Here is a 13,939-nt window from a genome sequence, read left to right as displayed (position 1 = left end):
GCAAGGACAACATTGATACCTTCGTGGTTTCGGTCGGTCTTGCTTCTTGTTAGATGGTGTGGAAAGTGTGGCAGATGATTGACTTCATTGGCATCTATCTTGGAGAGAGTGGAAGGAGAGGAGCGAGAAGTGGAGAGTAAGGAGAGTGGGGCGCGTACTGCCCCGATCTACCGCCTTCCTCTAACACTTCTCTTCAAAGTAAGGAGAACGTGGTCCATGGTGGGGGAGAACCTGACATCCGCCCGGGTTAATTTAGTAGCAGCGAAGACTTGAGTGTCTCTGAGGTCGGTAGCTGAGTATGTAAATTCCCCGACCCGAAGGAATCCGGCGAAGGCAACGCGGGCGGCCACGGCAAGATTAAGGTCATTTTTCTGGGCCGCTGAGAGCCCCCGCGGTTGAGCAGGGAGATGTGAGATATTCCCTTAAAGGGTTATGACTGAGGCTCGTGAGATTGGGTTGTGAATCCGCTTTCGAAGCGCTTGTTCTTGCATTTGTTGCTACATCTCCATCATACGATTCATAGCTGACGTCATACGCTCCATAGCTGATTTAGTTTGCTGTATTAAAGTCTGCTTGAGCGACTGACACCTGTGCCAATAGCGTTTGCCCATGTCTCATGTTGCGCATCCGGTGATATTATAGTGTTTTGAGCGTTCGAGAGAGACTGGGAAGCAGAAACCATCACTGCTCGTACAATTGGAGTCCTTGCACCGCCAGCGGACCATTAATTGTCTCTGAAAGTTGCCTGCTGTCGGTATAGTATTCAACCGGGCATCATGTTGCTCGTGTAGGCGATCTGACCAAGTTGTATCTCATCTTTAAGATATAGGAGGAGAACTAGGCATATATGATGAAGGTATGCCATGATTCTGTTAAATAAAGCTTTGAATGGCGTCTTTGTAGCTTCAGTAGAAGGTTTAGTTCTTCCACAAACCACTGAAATATCGAAGGTCGGCTGCACTAGGCCAGAGCTGCGAGTAAAGTGATGCTTGTTGACAAGCCCCAGCACCCTATCTACGTTGACACGGTCATAACCATCAATATTATGACAACTGACACGGGGACGATGAAAGCTTAACACTGGCCCTTCTTATCTGTATTTCATACTATTCATTCTGAAGGATAGGGGTTATACAGCTGAGCATCGCAGCTTCAATAGCCCAGAAGTCAAAGTGACGGCGAGTACTATCCTCCAGGTTCTTTTCCACCAACGGCTTCTTGTTGACACGGATATTAGGGTGCAGACTTATTAAGAAGTCGGCTTGAAGCATGGCAGCTTCAAGAACAGGCTCTACATCACTAGTTTAAATGCTGTGAGGAAGATCTTAATTAGAACCTTCAGGATGACGCCTTCGGATCGTACCAAGATAGTCTTTTTCAAGCATTCTCTTGGCCTTCTCCTTTGACGTGTACAGCTCTTCCATTACCTCCTCCATCCCACCAGGGAGATCCGAGTTGCCGATTGAAGAAAGTGCAGTGTTGTCCTCTTCGTCTTCTTCGTCCGGACCCTCCTCGTCATCCAGATCTCCCTCCTCCTCATCTTTACCTTATCAATAGGATCCTCGAATTGGATATCAGAGCTTGGTGCAGCCGCCAGGGCTTTAGCAGTGGGTTTAGGAGCCAAGGCCTGTGTTAAAGTGGACTTTTCGTTGGCGAGTCACCCTACGCCGTGGCCATCGTGTAGGAGTAGCTGTACGACGAGGTCCTTTACCCTTCGCAGCTGCAGCTCTTGCTTTAGGAGCTGTAGAGGATTCAGCTTCAGGTTCAGCCTCGGCGTTGGCTCTGGCGATTCTGGCTGCCCCAGCTCTCTTCCGTATGGCAGCCCCTTGCGTAGTGGCACTGCGAGCTAGAAGGTAGGCGCGGACTCGAAGGAATGCCACGGTCAGGTGCCATTATAGTGGGCTATAGCAAACGGACCAACCCTTCAAGAAAGGCAGAAAAATGGGGCGCCGAATCAGTGACGGGCGCTATACTTGCCAAACGAGGCGTTCAGATTGACACAGAGCAGAGCTCTGGACGGTCTTCAGTTTGACGGGATGTGTATGGGAAGATGAAAAAACAATGACGGATACTGCTGACGGGACCTTGTGGGTGATCGTTACATAATGGATCAAAAATTGAATGCGTGGAATAACCAAATTATAAATTCACTCATACGGAGTGCATATCTATTTAGTCTGAACTTAGAAAAAGAAAGGAAAAATAACAAAAAAGGTCTGGTGGTCGAGCCAAGAACGAACGGAAACAAAACGAGAGGACAGCCTGCCGCAACTCGGAACAGGCACAGAAGACGCTCAGGTGTGCAGGCTACATATACTGTAACCCACAACTTACCGCAGACTTAAGTGAAGAGTGCGCAAAATTGTCAGACAATTACGGCTTCACCCAGATGGCGGCATAGCGATCGTCCTTGCCCACATTATAGCCACTAAAAGTGCGTAGCACATAGCCCTGGGCGCGGTATTGATTGAAGTCGGCCTGGAAGGTTGACGAATCCAAGTCATAACGGGTAATTGAAGCCCGAGAGGGTGTCTTTTCCCAGATTCCAGCATAGAAGACAGTACCATTAACTTGATAGCCGTCGATGTCGACCGCTTGGTAGCCCTCACTCTTGAGCTTGTCGAAGGTGGCTTGATACTCATCGCTGGTCAGATTGGCCTGCGACCACCAGGCGGCTTTTTCATTGGCCTTCTCCCAGACTGTGGCAAAGCGGGTCTCGTTGGCCACCTCATACCCGCTCAAATGTGTGAGCTTATAGCCCTGGCGCGCATATTCATTGAAGTATGCCTGCATGCCGGATTCAGACATACCGGTGCGAGACTGCCACGCAATGACGGGAGACTTGTCCCAAACGGCGGCATAGTAGTCCTTGTCGTCGATCGTGTATCCATTGACTTGCGCAACATGGTATCCTTGCGCTTGCAGTTCATTGAATTTTTCGTCATGTGCCTTGAAGCTGAGGCCAGAGTACGACTGCCAGGGGGCGGAGGGCTTTTTCTCAAAAATGACAGCGAAATTAGGCTGGCCATCGTGTTCATACCCACTCACAGAGTTCAGACGGTAGCCTTGGCCAACCATCTCGTCGAACTTCTTTTGGTAAGCGTCAGGTGTGAGGCGGTAGTAGGCGTGCCATTCGTTTGCCTGGGCGCACACTGCGGACAACACGGCGAGAGCGCAGGGAAGGAGGGACTTCATCATGATATGATTATTTGGTGTCTTAGCTGAAAAATGAGAGGTTTTGATACGTAAATCTCCGTCGTCAGTGTCGATTCGACCCTTTTATATTCTCAGATACCTGTCGTCTGAGGCTAAGGTGTCTCGTGATTATGGAGACATTATCATTCATTTACCCAGACTCTCCATCCTTTCAGTTCACTTGCTTTTCATTCAAATGAGTTGCTCCTGTTTCCAGATTGTGTCATTTGTCGTTAGGAGATTGCGATCTGCAATTTCGCTTGGTCTTGGACCTCATGAAAGTGGGACTGAGGAAACAAGGGAGTGAGTAGTTCCCCGTAAATAAGCTTTCTAAGTTCAGGGACATTGTCACAACGGAGTGCTTGTGGAATCGAGCCATGGCTTCAGCGGACAACCTGAAACATTTATTGACCATCGCGGATCCTGCAACTGACTCTTCCAATCCAGACCGCAAAGAATCCTGTATATACAAGATGAGTAGATCAAGTTGGGGACAGCAAGGCACCATACGAAACCAGCGTATCCCTGAAACATCTGCACCATCTGGCCTCCCCAGACGTAGTGGCAAAACTTCCTCTTCCTTGGTGATGCCATCCACTCTTCCCCTACTGTGGTCCACCATGCCTTTCCCAGCCCTATGTTTTCTTGTGCTGATGGGGATTCAACGAAGCATATTTACGAAATCAACTTACAGCCACGGGGATGCGTCGGTGATCAAGGGCTGTTTGCTTCCAGAAGAATTCCAGGGGGGGGTATACTTCCAAGACCTGATCACAAAGACGTTGTTTGTTTCTCACCACCAGCACTACATTTACCAGAGCAACGGAAACCAACAACTTGGTTCGAGCTTGGGTTGGTTGAATCGACTATGCAATGGAGTTCGTCAGCAAGTTCGTTACATAATTGAGAAAGACGACTTCCTAGAGATTTTTCCACAAACACGAGGGCACGCTTTTAAAGAGGCTACTATTCAGAATGCCTTTGCGGCTACTGGTTTAGTTCCCTTAGACCCGAATCGCGTGCTAGAAAAGCTCAATATTCGTCTTCAATCACCACCTCTCCCGGATCGACCAACCTCACAGAATTCAACTTCTGATAGCAATATCTCTGCCGGTATCCCTCAGACAACCAAACAACTCAAAAAAAGGAAATCTAGGCTCGATTCTGGCCTAAGTTCAGTCACAGATAAGATCTCTTCGCCCACTAAGCGAGATCTTCAACAGTATTATAACATGACCGTCAAAATGCTTCATTCGCATATCTTAATGAAGGATGAAATCAAGCGTTTACGGGAGGCAAACAAAAAACAGGTGAAGAAAAGAGCTAGATCTAGAAGGCAAATTGCTCATGAAGGCAGTTTGACCGAAGTTTTGGATATCATACATCCTGTTGGTGGAGAAGGAGGTGGTGCAGGTGAATATATATCTGGTCTCGTAGCTGCTCCACAACCTACTGTTGAACCTTCACTACCGGTTTTACCTGCTATACGACGCCGGATAACCTGTTCTGGGTGTGGAAAACAAGATCACAATATCTCTAGATGTCCACAGAAAGTTTAAACAGCAAAATTCAATCATTTTTGGGTATTAAAATCGTTGTTGAAGATTTTACAATTTTTGAATTTTTGATGGGGTGACCGCGTAGCCGGGATGACCGGCTAGCCGGGAATCACGTTAACGTAATCCACGGCCGACCTGTCCACACGGCCGACCTGTCCACTTTCACCGCACCCTCAATAAAATTGCGGCTTTTCACCCACGAGACAAAATTATATTAGACTATCTAATCGCTGAATATATAGCTATTTACTAGGACAACTTCTTACAGTATGTCCTATAGTCCCACACCCACTGCAGCGCCGTGGAGCTCGCTGGCATGGCCTAGCAGTAGGCTCACTATGTTGCTCGTTCGGCTGCGTATCAAACTGCTGAACGCGATTTTGACCCTCATCTCTAGATAAAAAGAGATCGTCGCCTATCTTACCACGCCTTCTTGCCTTCTTTTTCAGTTTCCGCTCATTCTCATCGCGTAGAACCTTGATTTCTTGTTGGAGAAGAACGTTCATGTTCATTGCCATCTGCGCAGCCTTTTCAAGATGTTGAATATGAGAAATTGGGCTACTAGAGAGCATTCTTTTTCGAAGGCTTCTCTGTAGACTGCGAACCTCATGATATAGCTGGCGAGGATTCTCAGGTGTTTGAAAAGTAGAGGATATTGATCCTTCGACAAGAGGTGGTGTTGGCGTCCGAAGTTGAAATGTAATCTTTTCGAAGACCCGGTCTTCGTTAAGTGGCCTAAGACCAGCTCCTGCGAAGCCATTCCGTATATTCTCTAGATTAAAAACCATCTCGCGTGCAGGAGGATATAGGTGTAGGAAGTCTTCCTTGTCGATATGATTGTTGCCGGCAGTCATCATTCCTTCAACCAATTTCCCATAGGAACGTTTTAACGGGCCGAAAACACCAACATCGAGTGGTTGTAGTAGATGAGAGGTATGAGGAGGCATACAGAGACAGATAATTGCATTCTCTTTGCAAAAAGCATCAAACTCTGCAGTTTGGTGGCTAGAATGGCCGTCGAGAATAAGTAATCGCTTCGCACCGGTTGAAAGGCGTTTAGAATATGGCTCAAATGTCTCTTTTAGCCAAGCAAGGCCTATTTCATCTGTTGTCCAGCCATTTTGGCTTCTTGCAAGAACCCAGCCATTCTTGATAGCAGGCTCTTGATACCAAGCGACCTGGTGAGATCCAGCCTTTAAGATGACCCATGGAGGTATAGAAATGCCTTTCGAGCTCACACATTCAATGATTGTAACCCATTCGCGATTTCCCTGAATAACTCTCCGAGGTCTTTCACTACGATCTACCGCAGTGATAACCTTAGAGGTTGAACAGAGTCCCATTGCAAAGCCGGTTTCGTCAAAGTTCCACATATCATCCTCATGGATACCATGTTCTTGAATAGCTTCGCGTACGGTCGCAAACCACTGTTTTATAACCTTTGGATCCTCCTGCTTTGCTCGCTGGTATGTAATCCTCCGGTTATATCTTGTTTGTATTTCAGGGCGGCGTTTTGTAAAGGAGTAGGCCCAGTTAACCCCAAGGGTTGCTGAAGGATCCTGTAGACACGCTTGGAGTAAATTCTGCGCCATTCCACGTAGAAACTCTGGCCGAATTGAAAATCCTCGTTTATCAGCATCTAGTAGCCGTTTAACTAGTGCTTCTTCTTCAGTCGCTGTTAATTTATGGCCGCTAGCGCGTGTTTCCGACCGTGGTTTGATTCCTTTCAGCCGAGAGAGTAAGGTGGATTTAGGCACTCCAAATATTGCCGCAAGCCTTGATTTTGATCCAATTTTTTTGTTTTTGTAAGCCGCAATAGCCATTTGCATTCGATTTTCTTGGGAAAGAGGCATTTTGTATGCTGGTGGTGTAAAAACAACGCGTTGAAAGATGTTGCCGGAAGGTTGGACGCGAAAGTGGACAGGTCGGCCGTGGATTACGTTAACAACAATTTTGCGGTGTCCCTAACAATTCCCCAATTTAGTTAGGGGGCTGATGACATAATACAAAACAAGCAGCAACCATCAGTGATGAGAATACTCACTGAGCAAGCCCCTGAGTACCCTCACTAAAGCGGCGGCGGCCAGAAGAGGAAAGCTGCAGTCATTCGAGATAATCCGGTACGTATAGGTACATACATATAAGTGTTAATCCGAGTGTTATCCTATAAATACATCTCACTCTTCCTCTTCAAGGATACCCTTGAATATCCTATAATTCGACTCCCCCTCGTATCCAACACTGCAAATACAATCTCCTCAAAAACCCCATCCCACTCCTCCTCGCCAAGAACTTCCTTATAGATTCGTGCAACCTCATATGGAGGATTCTGGAATGCCCCACAGCCCATTGCTCCCAGAACACAGTATGATATATTATTGTCGGCTATAATGCGCATTATCTGACGCATTTTATTCTTCAAAACTTGGACATCATTTGGGTTTGCTAGTATAGTCAGCAAATTGCATTGCAAGGATTCGGATATTTATCATTGACATTCAACACGTACCAAATTGTTTCTTATCCTTGGTGAGCGCTGGTCGACGCAATGCAGCTAGACTCACAACGCCCACAATGAATCTTTGCTCAGGATTGTAAACGCGATAACCATTCTCCAATTCATCGCGAAAAACAGCTACTTTCGGGGACCAGATGGCACCATATGATGGAAGAGGATACCATTCCTTGTTCAATGTTGCGGCCAGAGTGCTGCGTAAACATAAAGCTTCTTCCTGAGCTAATGCTCCTCGTAGCCATCCTCCTCCGGGGTTCTTTTCACTGGCCATATTCAAAATCCCTACCCGAACCTGGGAATTGGTGCTTAGAATGCATCTGGCAGCTGTGAAGGTATCTTGATCTTGGACGGTGATTCGTGGTTTCCCACCGGATCTCCTAACAATGCGTGGTAATAGTTGGTGGTATAGTTTTGCCTCAGAAGATGCTCCAACGGTGGTACTCATGATATTTGGGGTCAAGCGTTGTGTTTCGTGGGCAATGTCCTGCCGATGCATTTTGTTGGGTCTTGTTCTGATCGACATGTTGAATAATGCGCGATGTAACATGTTGTGGTAAAAAAAAATCAGACTGTGAATAACACCCGAGTTCCAAATGTTGGAGAAAAACAAAGAGATATGAAACACAAGAATGAATTCCAAGTTCCAACAGGGTCTTAAATGAAATAGAATGTGACTCATAACGTAACCCACAAGCGAACCGCCCACACAAGCGAACCGCCCACCCCATCAATTTTGATCTGAGTACTATAACCTCTCTTTTATAACCATCCACCATGCCACCAAATCGATCTAGTTCTGCCCGATTTTCGCAGGATAGGCAGGGCAGAATCTCATTAGCCCTGCATGCCATTCAAAATGGTCAAATTACCTCTATTCGCAAAGCAGCACGCCAATTCGACGTCCCCTGGTCCACTCTACGCGATCGCGTCAACGGTCAACAAAGTCGCTCAGAAACACGCGCCAACAACCATAAGTTGACAGAAGACGAGGAGAGATCACTTCTACAATGGGTGCTCTCTATGGATTCACGTGGATCAGCTCCTCGGCCTGCTATGGTGGCAGAAATGGCCAATCTTCTATTAGCCGAACGCTGTACGCAGACTGTTGGCGTCAACTGGGTCTACAACTTTGTTAATCGCCATGATGATCTTAAATCTCGGTTCTCTCGAAAGTACAACTACCAACGAGCAAAATGCGAGGATCCAAAGGTCATACGAGAGTGGTTCGACTTGGTTCAACGCACGATTAATGAGAACGGCATCCAACCTGACGATATATATAACTTTGATGAGACTGGCTTCGCAATGGGTCTTATTGCTACTGCAAAAGTCGTCACCCGTGCTGAATACTACGGTCGGAGATCTCTTAAACAACCTGGAAATCGTGAATGGGTCACATCTATCGAGTGTATTGGTGCGTCGGGCTTCAAATTACCACCTTGTCTTATCTTCAAATCCAAGACACATCACCAGGCTTGGTACGAAGATAAAGGGGTAGGACCGGACTGGAGGATCGAAATCAGTGATAATGGATGGACAACTGATGCTATTGGCCTTCGCTGGCTGAAAGATCTCTTTATTCCGAGTACGGCGAGCCGTACAAAGGGTAAATATCGTCTTCTAGTCCTTGATGGTCATGGTAGCCATTTGACACCTCAATTCGACCGACTTTGCGCTGAACATGATATTATACCAATTTGCATGCCAGCGCATTCATCTCATTTGCTACAACCACTAGATGTCGGGTGTTTTGCGAACCTAAAGCGCGCATATGGTGGCTTGGTTGAGCGAAAAGCTCGATGCAATATCAACCATATTGACAAGCTTGATTTCCTTGCCGCCTACCCGCACGCTCGCGAGATCTCATATCACTCGGATATAATTCAGAGCGCATTCGAATCTGCTGGTTTAATACCCTTTGATCCCGATCGGGTTATATCGAAGCTTAATATTCAGCTTCGAACACCAACCCCCCAGGAAGCCGACCAGGAAGCCGATCAAGTGAGTGGAGCCCTACAACACCACTCAACACAAAACAATTATATCGGCAAGAATCTTCAGTCAAAGCTCTACTCAAATATCGATCCGTGAGCCCTCCAACGCCTACAAAGCATGTGGTAGAGCAGACTCTTAAAGGCTTCCATGTCACGCTTCAAAGGCTAGCGATGTTGGAGAAAGAAATCCGGGATTTGCGCGCTGCCAATGAGGTTCGGAAACAAAAACGCAAGAGGTCTAATAAACGCATCGACCGTACTGAAGGCATGTCAATTCAGGAGGGAAGAGACGTAATATTCAGTTCGAACCAAGCCGTTGAATCTCTGGATCCTGTTCATCCAGAACTAGCTCCGGTCGCAAATGAGACTAATACACCACGACAACGGGCGCCACCAAGATGCAGTGGTTGTGGAGGGATAGGGCATAAGATAAATAGATGTCCGAAGCAGTGATATCAATAATTTAATGGCGTTGTGGTTATTTTATATGCAAATCAAAATTATAGGTTGAGATGGGTGGGCGGTTCGCTTATGTGGGCGGTTCGCTTGTGGGTTACGTTACTTCGTATTTGTTAACGTAACCCGTAAGCGAGTGGATCATGCAAGCGGCCGGATCAGCCCAGAACACCATACTTAAGGCGATATTTTATAACTTAATAACTCAACCATAATAAAGTATTACTTATTAAAATTGAGTACATAGTATTATTAAAATACATAGAGAAAGCTATTAGATTTTGAAATAATTCAAATCGATTTTAGAAGAATTACCATAAATTACATTGTATTTTTGACTAAACGAAGCCAAACATATATATCTTCTATGAGACTATCTTGAAATATCTGGAAATTTGTTAAGGTACTTATATTGCTACTATAAAGATAATATAAAAGTGTTGATTAAAAATAGATAAGAGGTGTTGAGGTATAGACTCCTAAAATATCGCCTTAAGTATGGTGTTCTGGGCTGATCCGGCCGCGTGCATGATCCACTCGCTTACGGGTTACGTTAGTGTTTGGCCTACTGTAATAGTGGGGCTTCTTGTGTAACGGGCCAAGGCCGGATGTTGATCATGTCGGCATTACCTTACGAATACTGCATGAAACCGGGTCTATGGATGATCCGACGGGGAATTGATACATCCACAGCAAAAGGTTATGTAAGCACCCGCATTATCTAACGTAATTCACCACCGAGCTGACCGCACCACCGAGCTGACCGCTCACCCGCCCTCTTCCTATTTAATAGCGTATTTATCAACCAAAACGCCGTAATATTAATAAAACTATCTAACTGAACATTTATTTGACTTATGCCCTATCTCACCACATATAGAGCAGGTAAATCGACGCTTCTGTAGGGGTGCTGCTGTAGTTTGAACCGGTTGAACTGGGTTGGGCAGAACGGGCTGAACCAAAGGAATAGGCTGCTCAATAGGTTGTGAGAGCTCTTGGGCCTCTTGGTCTGATAGGCCTGTGGGATGTGCTTCTCGTCTCTGCGTACGTGCCCTTTTTTGCTTCTTTTTCTCGTTCTCTGAGCGTAAATCCTGGATTTCCTTCGTGAGAATTATAAGCTCTTGACGGACGTTATGGAACCCTTTCTCTAGCTGGTCAATTGCTTGATATGCTCGAAGTAATGGGCTTTGCGACCGTCGACGAAGAAAAGCTTTGATTGATGAAGCTTGACGACGTGCTTGAATGCTTGCTTTTGGGGTTTTTGGGCTAAAAGCGCTAGATCGACTGCTTGGTCGGCTCCGAGGGGGTGTAGGTGTACGAAGCCGAATATTTAGCTTTGATATCACTCGGTTGGCATCTAATGGCACTAAACCAGCTGCTGCAAAGCTATTTTGAATCGTAACTGATTTAAATGTTTCAATGCGCGCGAGTGGATATGCTTCGAGGAAATCAAGCTTGTCGATATGGTTGATACCAAGACGCATCTGACGCTCGACGAGCTTACCGTACGCGCGTTTAAGCGATGCAAAACAACCAATATCAAGTGGTTGAAGTAGGTGTGATGAATGCGGTGGCATACAAATCGATATAATATTGTTTTGAGCACAGATTTCGTCGAATTGTGGTGTCAAATGACTACCGTGACCGTCAAGGATAAGAAGTCGATATCTGCCTTTTATGCGATTATTTGTCGCTGGAATAAAGCATTTTTGTAGCCATCGAAGCCCAATTTCATCTGTCGTCCACCCATTTGCGCTTACTTCAAAGCGCCAGTCTCCTGGAAGATTGTCGAACCAAGCATAATGGTATAGCTTAGCTTTAAAGATGATTGTTGGTGGAAGCGTCCACCCGCTTGCGTTGATTGATTCGATTACGGTAACCCACTCGCGATTTCCGGGCTGTAAAAGCGAGCGCCGACCGTAGTATTCCGCCCGCGTAATGACTTTTGCGGTCGCAGTAAGGCCCATCGCGAAGCCAGTCTCGTCAAAATTATATCTTCGTCAACGATACCATATTGCTGAATTGTAGCTTGTACGGTGTCGAACCACTGCTGGATAACTCTTGGATCCTCTTGCGTTGCGCATTGATAGTCGTATCGTCGTGAGAAGCGCGATTTTAGCTGCTCAGGATGCCGTTTAATAAATTTTGTAACCCAATTTGGGCCAACGACTTCGATATTAGTTGAACCGCGCTTCGCGAGTAGTAAATCAGCCATTTCTCGCACCGTCGACGGTCTAGGTGCTCCACCGCGAGTATCCATTGAGATAATCCACTTAAGAAGCGAACCCTCTTCGATTTCTGTCAATTTATGGCCATTGGCGCGAGATTCGGCGCGATTTAGGGTGCCGCGAAGTCGTGTTCGAAGCGTAGAGTATGGGACTGAATAAGTCCGTGCCAGTACACGAATTGGTGATTTATCTCCATTTTTAATAGCCTGAATAGCTAGGAGGATACGACCCTCTTGTTCAATGGAATTTCGGCTTGATCGAGAGCGATTTGGTGGCATGGTGGATGGTTAAAGATAGGACGACGCGTCTGGACGCGAAAAAGTGGGTAAGCGGTCAGCTCGGTGGTGCGGTCAGCTCGGTGGTGAATTACGTTAACTAACTAAAGTTAATTTGAATTATTTAAGAGGGATGGGCCTCTTTGTATAAATTGCTAATCGGGTCGTCGAACCCAGCCACCTGGCGGTGTCCAGGTTCCCGGGCCTAATTACCACCCTGCCGATCGGCCGTCATTGAAAGGAATCATCTCCCAAAAGCTTATTTACGAGATGACGGAATCCCATTGAAACCTTTCACTTCCAGAACGCCCTGTCAAGGGCCATTGCAGACTTTAGAGTTCCGAAAGGAATATGAATATTCATGAATAATTGCGAATATGAAGAAACACAAATGCGAATTGTTGAGTATCACGGTGGCTGAACCTTATGGCAGGGATTGGGAACAAAATACAGTGGCGTTCCATAAGTATTTGAACTGCAGTACTTCCGCGTCCTACCGCTTTTATTCGACCGCCTACCGGTATTATCCACTCGACGCACCGCTGTGTGCGTTGGGGAATTTGACCGTTCGTCACATTATCAATTTCGCAGAGACTATTCCTCACCGTGGTGAGTACTCCATAAGTTATCAAGTACAAAGGCTGGCACACTCGTTGTATCAGGGGATTTGTGGAGAAATTAATGTTGAGAAATTCGACGGGGCAGAAAAATACCGGGTTTCCTGGCTTGCGAAGTACTCCAGTACAAATACTTATGAAACATGACTGTATAGTTATACAGTGGTGTAACATTAGTATTTGACCTCGAGTACTTCGGGCCAGGACCCACTTTTTTAATACTGCCAGCAGAAACCTCCAAAATTGAATTCAATTTAATAGCTCGTAGGCAGTCAAGCTCTGGACCTCTTTTTCCGCGTATTGGAGGCATTATTATAGAGAGACAGAGTGAGAAACGCGAAAAAATTATAGCGTATATACTGGCGCGTTGAAAATGCGAGTGTTGATGTAGTAGTAAAGTAGGCGGTCTAAAAAGCGGTCAGGGTCCCCAAGTACTGGAGGTCAACTACTAATGTTCCACCACTGTATGAGGCATCTGGCCCCTGTGTTGAGATATGTGATTGTCTGATTGAATCTTGTTGATTGACTGAGGAATGATCTTTTGCAGTTTCCAACGTTTCACCATTGGAGCTTGTCTGTTCTGGGAGAGCAATGGAGAGGGATCTGTGTGTATTCGCTTGGTAAGAGACTAGTGGTAAAATATTGTTGGTCAATGCGCTGCTTATTTCTTTTGAAATGGACCTCCGTACAGAGCACTGAGGTGAGAAATGCATTCTCCTTGTTCTGGGACAAAAAGTTTATTTACGACCGTCGCTTGTAAATCTGTTCGAAATTATTCGACAACAACTCAACGAAAGAGGGTAAAAGCCTCTGAACATCTCACGAAAGAAACCCTTTCGATTGAATTCAGAATTTGTTGTGCAGCGAAAGACCTGGGAGTAGGGTTTGAACTTCAAAGTAAGTCTTTTCGTTTTGTGTGCTGTATCATTCTGCAAGACAGTTCGGAGTTGATGCAAAGCTAATACCAATCTACACGGATAGATTTGCAACATGAGAGTCACTTCGTTGTTCAATACCCTCAGCTGTGTCTTGATCGCATCAGCTTGGAAGCTCACATTTTACGAATATTATTTTACTACTGTTGGCCCAACTGTGACTGC

The 13,939-nt window shown here is 46.0% G+C and overlaps 2 protein-coding genes across 2 annotated transcripts; both read right to left on the bottom strand.

Moving 5' to 3' along the window:
- Nucleotides 1–2,373: 2,373 nt before the first annotated feature.
- N7532_007177 (uncharacterized protein) lies at nucleotides 2,374–3,198 on the bottom strand (the record flags this gene model as incomplete). The annotated part of the gene is made up of 1 exon (XM_056619670.1): nucleotides 2,374–3,198. The coding sequence occupies one exon, from the start codon at nucleotides 3,196–3,198 to the stop codon at nucleotides 2,374–2,376; it is 825 nt and encodes a 274-aa protein (XP_056473036.1).
- Nucleotides 3,199–6,954: 3,756 nt separating this feature from the next.
- N7532_007176 (uncharacterized protein) lies at nucleotides 6,955–7,792 on the bottom strand (the record flags this gene model as incomplete). Its single annotated transcript, XM_056619669.1, has 2 exons — nucleotides 6,955–7,199; nucleotides 7,264–7,792. Coding segments are annotated over 2 exons (774 nt in total), but the record flags the coding sequence as incomplete, so codon positions are not given.
- Nucleotides 7,793–13,939: the final 6,147 nt, after the last annotated feature.

This window comes from Penicillium argentinense (genome assembly GCF_028826775.1).
Source record: "Penicillium argentinense strain IBT 30761 chromosome Unknown utg000006l_segment0_segment0, whole genome shotgun sequence".
Lineage (NCBI taxonomy): Eukaryota > Fungi > Ascomycota > Eurotiomycetes > Eurotiales > Aspergillaceae > Penicillium > Penicillium argentinense.
Note: the sequence above shows the minus strand (reverse complement) of the source record. Positions and strands in the feature narration are given on the sequence as shown.